This window comes from Rana temporaria, chromosome 7, assembly GCF_905171775.1.
Source record: "Rana temporaria chromosome 7, aRanTem1.1, whole genome shotgun sequence".
NCBI classification, from domain to species: Eukaryota; Metazoa; Chordata; class Amphibia; order Anura; family Ranidae; genus Rana; species Rana temporaria.
This window is the reverse complement of record NC_053495.1, coordinates 58663133-58682668: the sequence shown is the minus strand read 5'-3', so window position 1 is coordinate 58682668 and position 19536 is coordinate 58663133. Positions and strand designations below refer to the sequence as shown.

At 40.6% G+C, this 19536-nt stretch overlaps 1 protein-coding gene across 1 annotated transcript in view; it reads left to right on the top strand.

Annotated features, from left to right (window-relative positions):
* NCF4 (neutrophil cytosolic factor 4) overlaps positions 1-19536 on the top strand; it is a 49174-nt gene that overhangs the window by 18902 nt on the left and 10736 nt on the right. Inside the window, exons 4-8 of the mRNA XM_040359441.1 lie at positions 730-883; positions 1119-1189; positions 9032-9159; positions 11895-11943; positions 16764-16862. Of these exons, the coding sequence (XP_040215375.1) occupies positions 730-883; positions 1119-1189; positions 9032-9159; positions 11895-11943; positions 16764-16862 (501 nt within the window). The remainder of the gene's footprint in view (positions 1-729; positions 884-1118; positions 1190-9031; positions 9160-11894; positions 11944-16763; positions 16863-19536) is intronic.

Genomic DNA, 19536 nt, shown 5'->3' with positions numbered 1-19536 from the left:
ATAGGGAGTCCCTCTGCCCCGTTGGGCTTCAAAGCGGAGCAGGTAGGGCGGGCTGTGTGGGAGGACCCCCTCACACACCCGCCATTGCCACCCGGGGCATGGACAAAGGTGGCAGATTGCCTCTGGGGGACGCCTGCCTACTCCTGCAGTCCGGCTCCTCTCTCGAGTACACGCACAAAATACACTTAAAAAAAAAGAAAATACAGTAAATGAACAAACATTGAAGATACGCTTATATGCATTATTTGGAAACTGTTTATCGAGGGGTAAACAGCAACTTTGTAAGTAAAAAAAAATATATATATATATATATATATACTCCAGAAGGTCTACTGGTGAAAAAGAGAGTGAATGCTTTAATCTCCTCCACTGCCTGTGTCTTGTGTCGCCAATCGCTGCTCCCTTCAAGTAAAACAAAAAGATTAAGTATTTTGGAACCCCCCTCACATTTAGTTGCCCCCCACCTTGTCAATGTTATGGGAGTCAATAAGATTGAAAGCTTTTGTTAAGTGAGGTGTGTCTGTTGGGCAAGGTTCAAGAAAAGACCAAAGGGAGTCTGTTGGCACTGGGATCACAATGGTGGAGCACACTGTGATCAGCCAAACTCAGACCTCCCCAATAAAAAAATAACTTTAATACTATAAATATACAGTAAAAACAAAAATATGCTAAATAGTACCATGTACTGTATATAGTGATATTAGTGCCTTCTTTTCTTTCTTTCTGCAGACATTTGTCATTGAGGTTAAAACAAAAGGTGGCAGTAAGTATTTTATATACAGAAGATACAGCCAGTTCTTTACTCTGCACGCTAAGCTAGAGCAGAATTATGGACCAGAGAATGGAGTTGCGCCATATATTTGCTCCCTGCCCCCTTTGCCAGGTATGTGGCTGTAGTGTTAGTGATCTGAGAGATGAAATTCTCCTTTCTCAAGAGATATGACTGAACATTTTTGTGTCTCTTGTGGCTCCTCTGTAATTGGCGCTGTCTGTACCTCTGTTTTTTTTAATGTCAAGGGACATGTACTCTTCTGCAGCCCAATTTAACTTGTATTTGACAGTATGATGATCAGTTATTTCTTTTGTCCTTAACATCTGTCTGTGTCCTTGTCTTCTAGCAAAGATTTTTGTTGGAAACAAGAAGGATATTGCTGAGGGTCGCATCCCCCTTCTCAATGCATACATGAAGGTATGGTTTACACACTCCATATTTATAGTTTAGTTACAGTACCACTTAATAGTACATACCTTTCATATACAGGTGAAATAATTGTGTTAGTTCTTTTAAAATGTTTCACTCATTGCCACTATTTTTTGTCACGTACCTGATGGATGAGCCTGACATGCAGTGGGAAGGCTTTATGTACAACCCCAGCTCAAGGGCCACCGATGTTACAACAGTGGACGCAAGAGGCTGGCGTTGTATGGGTGCCTGGGTCGTCTTCGGCGTAGCAGATGTGTCACCAGGATAGACCAGCAGGTTGAATGGGAGGTGTCGTCAGTTCAGCTGATGCAGCAGGAATCAGGAACAGGAAGCAGGCTGGTAGGTGCAGAGCTGAGGAGACACTGAATACATAGTCAGACAAGCCGGGATTGGTAACAGACGATCAGATGCAGATACAGACGACAGGCAGAGAATGGTCAGGATACAAGCAGAGTGTGTCAACAAGGCAAGAATCAGGATCTCAGGAACAGGTTTCACAGGTACAGATCAGCTGCAGATCAGACAGCAAAGTCTCTGTGCAGCTGGGGGGATTAAATAGGAAGTCTTGGCACCAGTCTCTGCAATTACTCTGTGCTCTTGTAACCATTAGTTAACCACTGTGAAATTTGGTAGCAGGCCGGTAGTGAATCTATGACACTCATGTTCCTATCCTAGATGATTGCAACTATTCTTAGGAAAATCTGTTCTGTATCAACAATCATTACCCCGTGGCATCTTTCATAACTTTTATTAATTTAGTTGCCCATCTTTGGTTCGATCCCCAAACTTTTTTTTTGTACAGTGCAGTGCTTAGACTATTATCCCTTTGTCAACATGTGGTCTATGAATGTATTTATACAGGGTAATACCATATTTTCTTCATATACCAGCATTTAGTATTCCCATTTTCTACATTCCAGGATTTGATGTGATTTTTACATCGACTGCATGGCAATGAGTGCTGCTACTTAGTTTACTGCTAATGGTATTCCTAAGTCTTACTCCAGCTTTTTTTCCCCAACTGTAATATAGGGGTCATGCTATTATCACAGCTCGGGTATATAAACCTTAAATTTAACAGCATTAAATCTAATCTGCAATTTAAATGCTTGTTGGCATTTTATTAAGGTTCTTTTATATTCCTGCTGAGTTGATAGATGTGGCCTAATTCAATATTAGTTTGGCTTATTTTAATATGTATAATTTATAACTAAACCTAGGGGTACTGTTCAAAAACAACAGACTCAGGATTAAGTCAAGTATGGAAGGCTGTCAGGGAAAATGGCTTGCATTTGAAATGTGCTTTCCACACATTTACCACACGTTCGCATTGCAACCGGATTGCAGAAATAACGATGAACACAAGTATACACTGCTCCATAAAATCCAATTCAAAATCCAATCACTGTATTCTACATCCATCAAAAACGTCAGTCAGGGGCACAATACAACTCCCCATGCACACTAACCCTTTCCTTTCCTTTCTGGATCATACAAATGTCATTAAGGCTCGGTTCACACCTATGCAAATTTCCCTGCATCCAATTCGCATAGCAGGAGAATGTGACTGGCTCTCAATGGAGCCGGTTCACATATCTCCGCAGTGGGTCCGGTGCGGTGTGCCGTAAAAACACGTGCCTTTTTTGGTTCATTTCAAGTTCGATTTCAGCTCAAAATTTGGGCTGAAATCAGACCTGAAACGGTGAACCAGCACGCACTGGGCCCCTGCTGAGCCACGGATGCGGCGACGGTGTGAACCAAGCCTTAAAGGGAATCAAGTCCAATATTCAAATGTAAACCTAAAACAGAACTGAAGTCCCCTATATTCATATCTGCTCCAGTAATGCATTGGATGCGCACCTCTTTGCTGGTGTCAACATCTTCGCCTGGTCTCTCTTTGGGTTTGGTATCTTTGGCCATGTTACTGGCTAGGATGAAATAGCTCCCACACATGTGCACAGGGAGATAAATGATCTAGACCCCAAGGCATTCTGGGACTGTACATTGAGCTGCGTATGTACATCTCGGGGTGCAATCTTTTAGAAATTTGGTAGCAGGCCGGTAGGAATATTCTGCAATAAAATCATACCTGCTAACAGATGTTTTGTATTCTACACAAAGTTCTATTTAAACAGGAAGTGAACCCTGATGAGTTTTACTTCCTATTTATTTCTCTGCAAAGGTAAAGCATAATGGGCTACTATGCATCGCACACCTGAAACCGAAGCCCGCTGTCCCAACTGACAGCGAGCGTCCATCTTAAGCCACCAATCACGGCATGGCCTCTTTAGAAACGGCACGATCTGCCCTTTCTAAAGTGCACATGTGCCGTAGACATCGGTCCATGGCTTTCTTGTAAATATTTCCTAAACCGTGGAGGTTTAGGAGATATTTCCAGCATCAACGGGTAAGCTTTAATATAGGCTTACCTGTCGGTAAAAGTGATTGTACAGCCACTTTAAGTCTTTTTAAAACTGACCCATTCTCAAGAACCCCTTTTAATTCTCTGTTATTAGTTTTCTCTCTCCTGCCAATTCATTTTTATTCAAAAATCTAATTTGCTTTTAATAAAATGTTTTTTTTTTCCAATTTTTGCATGTGATTGGGTATTCTTTGCAAAGTGAAACTTTACCACGTTCCCTAGGTTCTGGCGAAATTCCCTTGCAATGTGAACAACCTATTTGCCTTTGGCAAGTCAATCCATTAGCTACATCTGTCAGCAGATCATTTGAAACTGGCAACACCTGTGTGGGGCTGCGGCACATGAAAAAAATAATTTAATGTCTCATTTGTGTTTTGCCCTTTAAAATGTAGTTTCTTAATTTATATGAAAAGTCCTATATTTTCAGTATTTTTTTTTAAACTAAGCTTACATAATTGTAAAACTTAATATAGTATTTAATTCTATATCATTAGCTTTTTTTTTAGCTTCAGTCTTTGCTAATGTAATATATTTTCAGAAATTCATATGACATTTCGAAAATTTCCTTTATACATTTTAGTACTGTCAGGTATTAGGAATTTAAATGCTCTGCTTTTGTGAATTGGTTTCTTATGTGCTTGTACTCAGACTATGTCCTTGCGTTAAACAATGCCCTTAGTTTCCAATCACACATACTGACAGTTGCAAAACTTGCTGTGCTCAGAAAATCTCACTTGAAAGTGCAAAAATTTGAACCTCAGTTAGAACAAAGTCACCGATGCAGTAAGTTAAACACGAATGATGAATCTGGGAAGGAGCTAGATGTTCAATGGCTGGACTGAGCAGAACAGTCTGATGGTGGATCTTTCAGGAAAATTACAAATCTGTGCTATTATTCCAGGGAGATCCCAGTGCTCAGCAACATTATTATTTTTCAGAGATCCTATGACACTGACCATTAAACAGTAGTCCTTGAGTTTCTGTTGATTGACTAGGCCTGACAGGAGCACAGGCAGTCCCTGGGTTACAACAAGATAGGGACTGTAGGTTTGTTCTTAAGTTGATTTTGTATGTAAGTCGCAACAGGTAAAAAAAATTTAAGTGAAACTTCAGCCAAAAATTTTTTTTTTACATTTTTTAGCATTGGGAAGGATTCATACCCATGTAATGTTTGTTTTGCTGTCTGTGCCCCTGTTTAGAAGGTTCCACCTCACTTTCTGTCCCTGTAACAATTGGATTTAGAAAATTTGGGGTTGTCGTGGAAACACGGATTGGTGATAAAGCTTCAGCGGAGACAACTTTTTTCCTATGATAACTCTTCAGGAGTGAATTTCCCTTCCTAGGGGTAGAAAAATAGGTGATTGAGCCATGGTATACCCCCTGAAAAGGCAGCCAGATGGGGTTGTACACGTGCCGAGACCACAATACTTGGGGGTTGATTTACTAAAGGCAAACAGACTGTGCACTTTCCAAAGTGGAGTTGCTCCAGAGCTTAGTAAATGAGCAGAAGCTCTCCTGACTTCCATCATCCAATCATGTGCAAGTAAAAATGATGTGTTTTTTTTTTCTTTTCCTTGCACGTGATTGGGTATTCTTTGCAAACTGAAGGTTTGAAGTCTGAGCATTTTCAGATGTATGCATTTACAAGATTATAAAAACTTTGATAAAGACATGGGAGTTTACATGGGTGTGTCATCTATGGACAGCATATTGGATAGATACTGATCCTGGATAATACATGAACAATGATAATGTTACACTTACACATGCACAAACTTAACATATGCAGTATATGTTGAAGTCACAGAAATTCTGCTAAATGAAATGCTTTTTTTATCCAATGCCAGCCAGCTACTGGGTGACCTTTTTCCCCGAATGTCTATCTAATTTTAAAAGCACTGTCTATCCACACAGTCCATAAGTCTTGCCATTTCATTTAGAAAAATCCTTTTTTTTTTTTGTACTGATAGGGTCACTTAAAGCCAAACTCCAAGCACAAAAACATTTAACCTCTTGCCGACCGCCCACCGTAGTTTTACGACGGCAGGTCGGCTCGGCTGCGCAAAATCATGTAATATAACATGATTTTGCATTTCAGCTACTAGGGGCGCTCGCCCCTGGTGCCGATGCACGTGCCTGGCGGGCGTGATCACCGCCGTGCACCCGCGATTGCTCGTTACAGGTTTTTATTAAGCATCGGTACCAAGCCACATCCAGTATCTTATTACTGAAATTTCGGAGAGATCCCTCATCCATACCCACCCTCCCTCCAACTCCCCTTCCTACCCCTAACCCTCTCACCAACTCCCATACCATCCCCCTCTCCCTTCCCTCTCTTTTTTTTTTTTTTTTACTTATTTGATTTTCGTTTCAGTTCGTTTATGTATTTATTTTCCTCTTTTATTTCCTGAGATAAGGTGCCATGTCTGTTGTTCGGATATGTGGGACATCTTCTTGTGCGGTTCCCTCCAGCCGTGGAATCTCTATCAGTGGAATATCAAGTCTCTTACAAAACTTTGCTCCCAATTAAACACGCTGGGTAACCCCATGAGTATTGAATACTATGCGTTTTTAAGTGCTCAAGTAGGGGTTTTAATAATCTCCTTCTGGGGAGGGTCTCGGTAGCCAGGCCCGGAAAGATCTGTAAGTTGACCTTGTTGTACATAGCTGTTTTTTTTTAGATTTCAGACACTGCCAGATCTGTTCTTTTTCTTGGAAGTTATGAAATCTCGTGATCACATCTCTGGGTATTTCCGCTGCCATTTCTGTCGGTTTTCTAATCCGGTGGAATCTTTCAAATTTAATTTTTTTGTTTTCTATTTTACCCAATATTTGGCCAAATACTTTATCCAATTTTTCTTGGAGATCTTCTCCTTCCTGATCTGGTAACCTGCAAATGCTCAAGTTTTTTCCTCTGGTTCCAGTTTTCTTGATCTTCCATTCGGTACCGCATATTCTTTTGTTCCCTCTGTTCCCTCACTTCATCTGCTTGGCTGTCCAATTTTTCCTCGGTTTCTTCAATTCTTCTTAATAGGTGGTTCATATCATCATGTACTATCGATATCTCATTTTTTAGCGAGAGCTCTATCCTAGAAATGGATAGTTCTGGTCTTGAGAACATCTCTAATAACTCTCCTTTTGATGGCGGTAGCTCTTTATGACTGGCTCTGTATAATCCCACAGCTTCCTCCTCTGTCTCTGCAATTGTAACGATTTCAGATTGTTCTGTTCTGTCCGTTTCTCTGTTGGCCCTCTGATAATCTGCTTTTAGTCCCCGCTATTTTACTAGGGTTATCTTTAGAACCATTTTGAGTCATATGTTTTTTCAAGTGCCCGGACTAGTGCTTATTTTGGGGGCATTAGCTACGGCTCCCCTTACTGGGCGGCCTTTCATTCTTGCTGCCCTCTTTTCCGGTATGACGACAAAATGATAAAGATAATCAGCCAAACAACCCCATAAACGGACCTATGCCGGTTGAGCGGCTTTCATTTAAATTTACAATTATGCAATCTGAACAGTTGTCTTACATCTAGCAGATCCAGCAGTTAAATGACAGGGTGAGAGTAAGAGTGAGAGAGTAAAAAAAGCAGACATTCAATTGCAGTGTTAGAGGAAGAGTCTCAAATCCCAATCTCAGGCCAAACAGTCCAGCATTAGCATCCACAGCAGCACTTCACACAGAGGAGTGTTATTCTAGGCAAAGTAGCATTGAGTAAAGAGAGATGACTCACCATTTGTTGAAATCGTTAAGGTGCTGTCTTTTATTCTATTTACCTGTCTGTGCACTTTACAGCCTGGGGAAGGGGTAGACCCCTAATACCTGGGATTCGTAGAAAAAATGCAGATGCCAGGCTCTCCCGTCTCTCCGTGTCAACTCTGTATATCTGCCCGCTGTATGCACCGTCTGTGCATTACTTGCCTTACTTGCTGCTATGTGCTGCTGCGTGCTTGACAGTAAGAGATCTGTGAGAGGTCTGTGAGGTCTATGAGAGGTCAGCGTCACACACTGCTGCACCAGCTTCTCGCCCTCACTCCCCAAACACCACGCTCCACACCCCTTAATGCGTCTGTCCTGCTCCTAACCGCCAAACGCCAGCCCCAGCATGGGGGGGGGGGGACACGGGAGGACCCGACACAGGGCCAAGGCACCAAACCGCCAGGGTGACGGTAAGAGGGAATCGGAGTGGAGAGGTGTTTTTTGCGGTGCTTCTGCAGTGCTTCCGCAGCGGGACAAGTATGGCGCGGCTCACAGCTCTTGGCCCGCTTGCCGCCTTCTTACATCGCCACTCGTAGCGCACAGAGCTTTACGGAGGGGGGGGGTCAGCAGCCGCTCATCGCACATCAGGTGAATTCATGGGGCTTGTGGAGCTCCGAGGTCGCAGCAGCAGCGGCAGCGGACTCTCCCTTGAGGCTCCTCCCTCCAGCTCTATGACCTGCAGGTTTTTAATGTTCGCTTGCCATTAAAGTCAATGGGGCCCACCACGAAATTGTGGTTCGCGAAAGTTTGCGGTTAGCATTTGCGAACCGTCCCGTCAGATGTTCGTCTATCACTATTTGCCAAAACCCTAGCTAAGCTATCTTGACATCTGATGTGAGAAGAGAGATTGGGCGATATGAATCTGGTTTTAATGGATCCTTACCGGATTTTAAAATTACGATCATTATTGTTTCCATCATTGATTTAGGGAGTTTCCGTGTGATGTATGCTTCATTTAGTACTTCCAGAAGCTCTGAAAGCAAGATCTGACCATATATTTTGTATATCTCCACAGGGAGTCTGTCCATCCCTGGCGCTTTATTATTCGGAATTTGCCCCACAGCTTCCAACTCTGCCAGAGTTATAGGAATATCCAAAGATTCACTTTCTATTGGAGTCAATTTGGGTATAATTAGATTATCTAAAAATTGTTCAGCGTTTTCCCTTATATTTGACATTTCAAATTCATACAACCGTGAGTAGAAATCTAAAAATATATTTTGAATACTCTCTGTATCATACATCACTACGCCCTTTCTATCTTCAATGGCGACTACCGGATGGACCTTCCTGATTTTGCGCTATCATCGCCAACATATGTCCCACCTGTTCCCCCATTTCATAATATATTTGACTTTGCAAAAATCTACTATTCTCTGCCTTAATTATAACCAGGTTTCTATATATCTTCTAACTTTATCTTGTTCAATTAAGCTTTGCTTATTGCTTTCTATGCAGAACCGCACCAGATTTTGCACTCTCCAGTTTTAGTACATTTTGTCCTAAGATTTAAGTGAGAACACACATGAATTTAAGCAATATATGATAATGATAATATTTTTTGCATATGTATGACTCAGTATGTATTTTATGTTCAACATAGTGACAATACATGTAATCTGTTCTAACCAAAAATGTATATTTCAGGGCCTGTTGAGTTCCCCAGTATGGCTTCTGCAAGATGAAGATCTTAGGATATTTTTCTACCAGACAATGTTTGACAGTGAAAGGGTCCCACGTGCTTTGCGCAGGTTACGTCCTCCAACTCGAAAAATGTAAGGCTTCTTAAACAAACTCAAGCTTCTATGATTGTTCCTTATAATAAGGAAAATTTTGATTTTTTTTCTTGAAAAAAGTAATACCTAAACACAGTACAATAGCTCCACTATTCAGAGTAACCCCTTGCCTCCATCCCCTAACCACTGCAGAGCATTGTCCCTTGGTTCCACCTCCTGTCCACCTCCCAGTCCCACCATTTTTAGAGAAATCAGAACCAAGTATCCATTTGTTAATGAAAACATAAAAAACAGTAAAGTAGATCCCCTGCAGACAGCAACACTAGGACCCACAGCAACACTAGGACTCCTCATAAAAAGACCCCACAAGCAACAATAGATCCCCCAGCAGCAGCCATCAGGAGACCCTTCCCTCAACAGTGGATCCCTGCCAGCACTGATTGATTGATCCCTCCCCCCAACAACATAAGATGCCCCCAGCAACAAAATCCCCCACAGGCAACAATAGATGCCCCAGTGACAATAGGGCCTCACCAGCAACAATAGATTCTGACCAGTAACTATAGATCTCAGTGACACTACAGTAGATCCCCAAGTAGCCACTATCAATAGGAGACGTTATAACTGCGTTCCTGCTGAAAAAATGCCCTGTTAACGACTTTCTGTTAGCTTCTGATTCTGGCTCGCTAACTATTCTTATTCCACTGGATCTTAATTCTGCCTTTGATTCTGTAGACCACAATATTTTTCAATCTCGCCTTGAAACCACATTTGGAGTCTCAGTATTGTCTCTGAAATGTATTAAGTCATATCTTCCTGATTGCTGTCACTTTGGTTCTCTTGGTGATGTTGGTCGAGTCAAGTATGGTGTTCCTCAGGGCTAAATCTTGGGTCCCTTACTTTTTAGCATTTACATGTTTCTACTTGGCCAACTGCTTAGATCACACAAACTCAGTTATTACTTCTATGCTGATGACACTCAGATATACATCCATATTAAACCGGATTCTACTTTTGCTGTTTTTCTATCTAACTGTATTGGTTATATAAAAACCTTGGATGGCCCAAAATTTCCTTCAATTAAGACTGGAGTCATGCTTTTTGGTACCCCCCCCCCCCATCAATTACAGTATGTAAGGCCAGCCCTAATTGCTTATCTATAGATGGCGCTGTACTTGAAATTGAAAAATCTAGGTATTTGATGCTAATTTAGCCCTTGATCCACGGGTACAAGCTGTTGACTTTTTTTTTCACTAGAGAAACTTATATATAATTAGTCGGGCTGAAAAAAGACACAAGTTCATCTAGTTCACCAATTAAAAGAAAAACACACAATCCCATATACACAACCCTATACCCACAGTTGATCCAAAAGGTAGGCGAAAAACTCCAGCAAAGCATGCTCCAATTTGCTACAGCAGGAGAAAAAAATCCTTCCCGATCCACCCCAGAGGCAATCGGATATTCCGTGGATCAACTTTATCTATTAATGTTAGTATCCAGTTATATTATGTTCTTAGAAAAGGATCCAGGTCTTTTTTCAAATCAATCTACTGAGCTGACCAGAACCACCTCTGGAAAGAGCCTATTTCACATTTTTATAGCTTTTATGCCCCGTACACACGGTGATACTTTTGACCGGCCAAAATCACATCGGAATTTCAACGCAATTCCATCAGAGTAAAAGAACAAGTTCTCTATCTAAACTCCGACAGGAATTCCTCGGAATTTCCGATGAAAAAAGTCAGTCAGACTTTTTCCATCGGAAATTCCAATCGTGTGTAAAAGGCATAACTGTGAAGAAACAATTCTATATTTGGAGATAAAATCTCTTTGCCTCCAGATGTAAAGATTACCCCCTTGTCCTCTGTGATGATCTTAAAGTGAATAACTCAACACCAAGTTCACTATATGGACCCCTTAAGTATTTGTACATGTTGATCATATATATATATATATATATATATATATATATATATATATATCTCCCCCCCTTAATTTTCTCTTCTCAAGAGAGAATAAATTCAGTTCCTCTAATCTTTTCTCAGAGCTGAGCTCCTCCATGTCTCTTATCGGTTTGGTACCCTTCTCTGCACTTTCTCCAAACATTTGTGTTCTCCCCATTTGACTACTGCAGTGCTGTACTCGCTGGTGTACCTAAATCTACTATTAGTAGACTTCAATATGTTCAAAACTCTGCAGAAAAAATCCTGATTAGGTCTGGTACAAGTAATCATATTATCCCTAACCTGGAGCCTATAAGGCCCTTCATGGCTTGGCACCCCATTATCTCTGAACTTTTATCAACTTACCCCCCCCCCCCCTTCATAACCTCTGCTCCTCAAATTCTGGTCTTCTGTGTGTATCCTCTACTCACCTACACTCAATGGTAGATGGAGACTTCTCCTGCTTTGTTCCAAAACTCTGGAGTTCACTTCCAAAGGACATCAGAGTAATTTTCTTTAAACTCATTCAAAAATCAAATCTAACAACTTTCTTCTTTAAACATTCTTCTTTAGACAAGCTTTCACATAATTGTGCCTTTTTTCCTTTATATTATCCTGTGTATTTCTTGTGTTTTCCTTGTAAACCACCGCTTTGAGAAGCTACTTGTAAAGGTGCTATATAAAATAACATTTATTTTTACTATTATATAAAGCGTGGAATATGGAAAATGTGGGCAGATGTATTGTCATGCTTTAGGCTCAATATATACTGAACAAAATCAGGTAACAATGTGCATCATCTGATGGTGTGTATTTGTTTCTCAACAGTAAGAAAAACTCCCAACACATCTCAGACATGGAGCGACCCAGAGCAGAGGTCAGGATGCATTGGTTGACTTATAAATTTTGGTGCATTAATGTTGTTGCTGCCCATGGCCTCCAAATCATGGGTCTGGCTGCTTTGGGAATGCAGAAACCTTTTATGTTTTATAATATTTTATTGCATAAAGAATGAAAAACATAGAACAGTAATGTGACTGTAATATAAGAAGCAGAGGTGTCACTTGAACTCATAGGTGCTTCAAGGAATTCTGTAGCAGTGAAAGAAATATCATATACACTCGAGTATAAGCCGACCCGAATATAAGCTGAGGCACCTAATTTTACCACAAAATAATGGGAAAACTTATTGACTTGAATATAAGCCTAGGGTGGGAAATGCAGCAGCTACTGTTAGTGGAAAAGAGAATCAACAATGCCCATCTGCAGCCTCACTGTGCCCATCTGCAGCCTCACTGTGCCCATTTGCAGCCTCACTCTTGATGAGGAGGGAAGGGATACATTGCCCCCTCTCAGATGATTCTCAGCAGAGCTGTATGTATAGGAAGTCCGCGGCGGGGCTTTGTTACAGTAGATGGCGTGGACGGCGTAGACTTACTATACATACAGTGTGATGGGGGTTACTAAAATAAATATATTTTATGTTACGCTATTTTATACTAAAACCACTCAAGTGTTGCTTTTCTTTCCTTATATTGTTTTATTTATTTTATTTCTTGATAAATATATATGTGTGCGGGTATTGAAACAAGTGTTATTATCCTTAAATAAAGTAACAGATTATAGAGTTAAATCTCGGCTCAAAAATAAGAGTGAAAACAGATGTCTTCAAACCCCTCCCTTATACTCTTACTCACTCCAAAGCCCCCTCCATCGAAGAAACAAATATGGCGACTGTGGAAGTAATGAGTGTGCCAAGAGGACACCGTGCCAAGAATAGACTCACAGGAAGAGATACTTATATGGACTAAGCCAATCAAATGTGCTCATGTGAATGATGTCATTTTGTCTATAAATCTATGCTGGCAATAAAGGTTCCTTCTCTTGAGGTTGGGACACAGAAGCAAGCAGATTGTCTCCCTCGCTCTCTGCATGTTTTCATAATTTGGATCAGAGGCAGAATGGGTTTTTATGCTCTAGAGTTGTGCTAGAGATCAATCCTTTTCAACAGCCCTGCTGAGAATCACCTGAGAGGGGGCAGTATACAGCGTAATCAGGTGCAAATCCCTTCCCTCCTCATCAAGACTGACACAGTGCAGGAGAGGAGACCCTCACTCAAGTATAAGCCAAGGGGTGCTTTTTCAGCATAAAAAAAGTGCTGAAAAAGTCGGCTTATACTCGAGTATATACGGTACGTCAATTGGCATTGTTGATCTTTTTCTGGAAATGATAGTTTATTACTGTCCGTGTCCCAGTTACACTGCATTAACACTTTTCGCCCAAAAGCAGCTCTTAAACTTTTTTGGGGGGGAAATAGCTTCACACGATGTGGATTGCCGTGAATGCCGTGCAATTTATATCGTTACAATCGTGGCAGACCCACACCGCAATCTTAGGTGTCATTCAGATGAAAGGCATCTCAAATGTGAGTCCCGCGATTTGTCATCCACACATTGGCACTTTGAAATTGTGGCAAATCTTCCCGCGATTCAAAACGCTGAAGTGTGAATGCAAACCTAGAGAGCATTTTTTTTACTTATCATTCCAGTGATTGCGGTCATTGAGCTGAGAAGTCTACAGTTAGTTAAACATTTTTTTTTAATAAAAAATCATCACAAAGCATGATATTTACCAAAATAAAAAGCACCATATGAATGGACGAGGTGAACATTTCATTTATCTGCCCGTCTCCCATTCATAGAGTGCCTTTCATTGATGGAAGCTATACAGGGGTGCAAGATTTTACCTAGGACAGCATCCACCAGCAAAAGATACACTTCTCAGTAAATGTAAGTTCTGTCCTTTGTGCTGATTTAAAAAAAAAAAAATTTAAATAAATAAATAGGTTTTGTAAGGTCTGTTAAAGCTGCTATATATTCTCTATACTTTACTTGCATTATACTGACAATCATAATTTAAAGTCACAAACTAATTTGTATATTCAGCTTGGCAGGCAATATTAAATGTGATTTGCTCACGGCCTTGTGCCTAAATATTCTGAGTAGCACCCAATATATCTGCTTAAATCTTTACTGCTTTGTGAATGCATACATTTGCTTTAAACACAGGTAATAAATAAGAAAAGATTTGTTTTATTATGAAATAAAAAAGACAGTTTTAACAGCAAGTAATTACATGAAAACAAAACAACCTAGTGCAAAATATATGGAATTGAGGAAAGCTAGATATATTTGTCGGGTGTAGTTATAAAGCATTGAATGTGACTTTCACGTTTACTCCAAAAGACAGTCGGGGGAATTAATAATGGGCGTCATAGACACCCTCTAGAGTTCCATCGCGGCACAGCACAGACACAACAGATACGTGGGATTGTAGACCCCACAAGTACCCCTTTCAACTAAATATAAACAAATCACCTAAAATAGAAAATGTAATTAAACAACAAATGCAAACTTCTTGGAAAATATTAGGCCGTTTATTGGGGTTAAAAGCATATAATTAAAATCATTAAATTTCTTTTAACTTTATAATATAAATAAACCAATAATTATTTTGAAAAAATATCAAACAACAAAGTTCAGTCACCAAGACTCGAGCTGCACATAACAGTCCATTTTTTTTTTTTAAGTCATATTAAAGTCTTGTTTTTTTGGTTTAAACATAACATACATATTACAACATACCTTCTAACCTTAGCCAAAAAAATGGTATAACGAACATGTTCAGTATTTATGGGCGGAAGTAACAGCAATTGTCAAGCACGTAGCATATGAAATTGCTGTATGCAATTAACAATTTATTGGAGAGAGGCGACTTTAGCGTAATTGATTTGAGAATGTATGTCCCTTTAACATATTGCACAGCAGTCAGCTGAAGACACACCAAATAATCGCAAGCAGCGAGATAGCATTAAATAAGCCAATTTTAAATACAGTACTTGTAAAGGCTACATGTGATGCGGGTAATTATAGAGCAGTAATAGTACTTATCCGTATGCAGGGATAAGGGTTTTTCCAGTAAACAGAGTATTGCAGCAGCAATAGAATTTGTTTATGGAGGTTCTCCTGGTGGGGGATCTCTTGGGGTTTGCAGCAATTGTAGAAGGTTGACAGCGTAGATCCAGGAGTGGAATAGGTTCCAGTTTAGGCATGGATAGTACCTGTAGGTTGTCTGTAGCCAGGCCGGCTACGGACGTCAATAATAGGACAGCGTGTACTATGCACGCTGTCCTGTTTATAGCTGCACTTCCGCGTTCCATGCTGGAACGCACGTGACACCGGGTGATGACATCATCGAACGGTCGCCGTATGCGTTCCAGTGCGGAACGCAATACGGCGACGAAGAGCGCCTATTACACCCTTAGAAAGACCATAGTGAATCAAAGTGTAAAAAACAACCAGCTGATCTGCCTAGCAATTGTTAATAGCTGAAATCTTGACTGGATACAGCAAGGGGGTACCTAAAACAAACAAAAGAGCCTAGAAGCTGCCCAGTACAAAGACTTTATTAACAACTAAAGCAGGCCTTAATTATTAAAAGGAAAAAGGAAAAAGCGCAGTATATTTCCTTGTTTTACTTAATTATTATTAACATGTGTTACTAGGGGCTCGCAATCCCATAGGGCCACTGTGTAATACATGTGGCCCTGACATGAATTTCTCAGTGCCTGCTCTGAGGTGGGAGTGTCCACACTGGAGACTCCATCCTCAGTGCATTCCTTCCCTCCCCACCACTTCGCCCATCACACTAACAGGTGCATGGTCGAGTAGTTGTGTACTGGGGTGGGTAGAGCCTAATAAGATATTGGGAGACTAGTTCCCTATCAAGTCCGATTTATTTTTGATTGATAGAGCACAGAAGTGGCAGGACGATAGTCACTATTTATTCCAATAGGAGCTCCACCCACTGCCATGCACTGTCAACCAAGAGTAAAGCAGACTTGATGGGGTACTAGTCTCTCAGATAGTTTCCTAAAGGATAGTTCACCTTTACAAAAGACGTGCCTATGCAGGTAAGGGATGTTTGTAAATTAAAACAAATTGTGCAGCTCTGACTAAAGATGTTCTTGCTGTAGGTGTAGGCCATTTACGTACCTTATGAAGCCTTACTGGAATACTCCCAGGACTTTGCTAAATGAGGTCTAGTTGTCACTGCTCACCTCCACCATCACAGGAGTGAGCTCTTTCTCTGATTCAACCCTCCTCACATACTCTTCCTCTGATGCAGTAGCTTTGAGCTCAGCATTTGAGAGCTCACAACTGTGATGGTGGAGGTGAGCAGTGATGACTAGGCCTCACTTTGCAATGTCCTGGGAGTACTTGGCAACATACCTTACCTTACATAAGGTATGTAAATGGTCTACACCTATAACAAGGGCATTATTCAACTTTACTCAGAGCTGCACAGTTTGTTTTTACCTACATATGCCCCTTATCTGCATAGGCAAGTTTGTGATAAAGGTGAACTATCCCTTTAAGCAAACTACTGGCAGAAAGCTGTTAGGACTTTATTGAGTTCCACCAGTCTTTTTATTTTGCCATAACTGCTCACAAATTCGTGTTTATTAATGCTCAACAAGGTTGGGGATGCTGAAGGGAACAAGACTATGACCACTAGGCCTATAGCCAGACTAAAGCCATGTTCTTAACTGCCAAACACTAGTAAATGTGTAGCTGTACATTTATGTGTGGATCCTTAAAGACATGACTTTATAATACCTCTGTTTGTTGCATGCAGGCTTTATTTGACTTTAAAGGGAATGCTGCTCAAGAATTGAACTTCAAGAGTGGAGAGGTCGTATATCTTCTGAGTCGAGTAAACAAAGACTGGTTGGAGGTGAGAAAAAAACAGGAGTATATATGGTTTTATAGAAAAGAGCCAATGAAAGACCTTAGAATATAACTTAAATTGAAACTTAATGTAGTATTTACAAAAGCCAATATTTAAAAAAAACAGGTACTACAAGGTACCTGCTGATTCCTTTATATTTTCTTAAAGCCTTTTTAGAATCCCCAGGTCCTAGATATATTAGTGTTTATTTTAATTCACGTTGAACACCAAGATATCTGGAATTTGCATATAAAGTTTTTCTGGAATTTCGATTGAATTTGAACATGTCAAATCTTGGTGCCAACCTATAATGCCTTGTGCATCCTTTGACCCTGCCTGACCAACAGCTTCACAGCAGCCCATGTGGGAGCTGTAAACCCCGGCCCTCATTACAAGAGTTGAGGCTGAGAACTGCCTAAAGCCTCGTACACACAAAAACCAGCAAGAAACTTGCTGGGAGATATTTTTTTGCCGAGGAAACGGGTCGTGTGTACATTTTCGTCGAGGAAACTGTCGAGAAACTCGACGAGCCAAAAAGAGAGCAAGTTCTCTATTTCCTTGACGGGAATGGAGAAAATTGGCTTGTCGAGTTCCTCGACAGCCTAACAAGGAACTCGACGAGGAAAACGATGTGTTTCGCCCGTCGAGTTCCTCGGTCGTGTGTACGAGGCTTCAGTGTGTTGGAGTCTGTGATACTGAGAGGACTTGGAGAGTTGATTCAATTGTGGAAGGTTAGCGTAGGTGATTTGGTAAGCTGTGCTTTAGTTCTGAGTATTGCAGTGATGGGGTACACTCTTCTTTGTGCCCCTTGTTTTCTTTTTAATTCGAAAATGAAATTTAGCACATTCAGTCTTCACTCGTGGAGACCCCTGGGAATCCTTTATTTAAAATCTAAAATGAAATAAAATTAAAAATTAGTCTAATATTTTTTGTAAGAAATGTTACTTTTTTTTTTTTTTGTAAGTGGCAAAAGCTGGCATAGATTTATGTCAGTTTTATGCTTTATGAGGTCTCATAGAGAACAACAAGTGATTTAAATGTAATTGTGACAGACAGAAATGCCCTCTCTCTGATAGAAATTCTTTATAAATATAAAACCTAGCATCCTTTTACAAACTAAATTTAATGGATATATTTGAAAAATCAACATTTTATAGAAATAATTTTAAACTTCCATCGAAAGCTCTGTCCTCTCACCATGTGTCTACATAATGCAGGCGCCTGTCTATTGGCTATATACAGTATTTTGATATGTGTCCATTCTGTGACTATTTGTAGTCTTTTATCAATGTCTAGTTTTGGTTGAGGTTATGCATGGGTGGATCTGATTACTCTGAGCAACCAGACCTTTAGGCAGTCCCTTCTGCAACCATAGAAAGAATAAAATATATATGGCACAAACAAAGATATATTTTAGCCCTAATTGGTCAAGGGTACCATACTGTAAGTCAATGAAAGCAATCATAACAATTCCATGTGCAAAATTCATTTTAGAAAATAGGTGTGCTATATAGCAGGCTGCATCACCAATAGAGAGAAAACATCTCTATAATATAAGCAGAAAACACAAGGGGGCACCAACTAAGTGCAGCATTAATAAAACCTTTAATAGTTAAAACAATTGGAAACTCACATGTTGAAGTATGCGACGTACTTGTCAGATATATTGTGCTGACACTGCCTTTTATTTATCTGCATACTTTACATGTGAGTTGCCAATTGTTTTTAACTATTAAAGGTTTTGCTGCTGGACTTAGTTGGCACGCCCTGGTGTTTTCTCCTTCAAACATGCACATCCACAATGTTTCATTAGACACCCCATTACTAAATATGAGGCAGTACCTGATGAGAATAGTTTATAATATATAATATATTGTATATTATATGTATACGTGTGCATTCAGAAAGGACTTACGCCAACGTATCTTCTGATACGCAGCATAAGTCCACGGATGCGCCGTCGTATCTATGCGCCTTATTCAGCAAACAAGATACGCCTGTATTTTGGCTAGATACGACCAACGTAAGTCTCCTACGCCGTCGTATCTTGGGCACATATTTACGCTGGCCGCAAGGGGCGCTTCCATTGATTTACGCGTTGAATATGTAAATGACCTAGATACGCCGATTCACGAACGTACTTGCGCCCGGCGCAGTAGTATACGCCGTTTACGTAAGGCGTACGTCCGGCGTATAGTTACTCCACCAAAAGCAGGGGTAAGTCATGTTAAGGTATTGACGTCGGAAACGTCGGAACAGCCGTCGTATTTTACATCGTTTACGTAAGGCGTACGTGAATGGGGCTGGGCGTAGGTTATGTTCACATTGTAGGCATTGAGCCGGCGTATCTGAGCGTATCTTAGCATCCGCGCGCATGCGCCGTTCGTTAGGCCCTTCATTTACATGGGCCCAACGCTTAATTTCAATACATCACGCCCACTACCTGCCTACTTTGAATTAGGCGGGTTTACACTACGCCGCCGTAACTTAGGGAGCAAGTGCTTTGTGAATACTGGCCTTGCCTCTCTATGTTATGTCGGCGTAGCACATATGAGATGCGCTACGCCCGCACAAATATACGCCGCTGTATGTGAATCTGGGCCTATATGTGTGTGTTCATCCCTCAATTATGAGTATGATATTAAACAAAATTCTTTACTACACTGGATCTCCTGCAAGG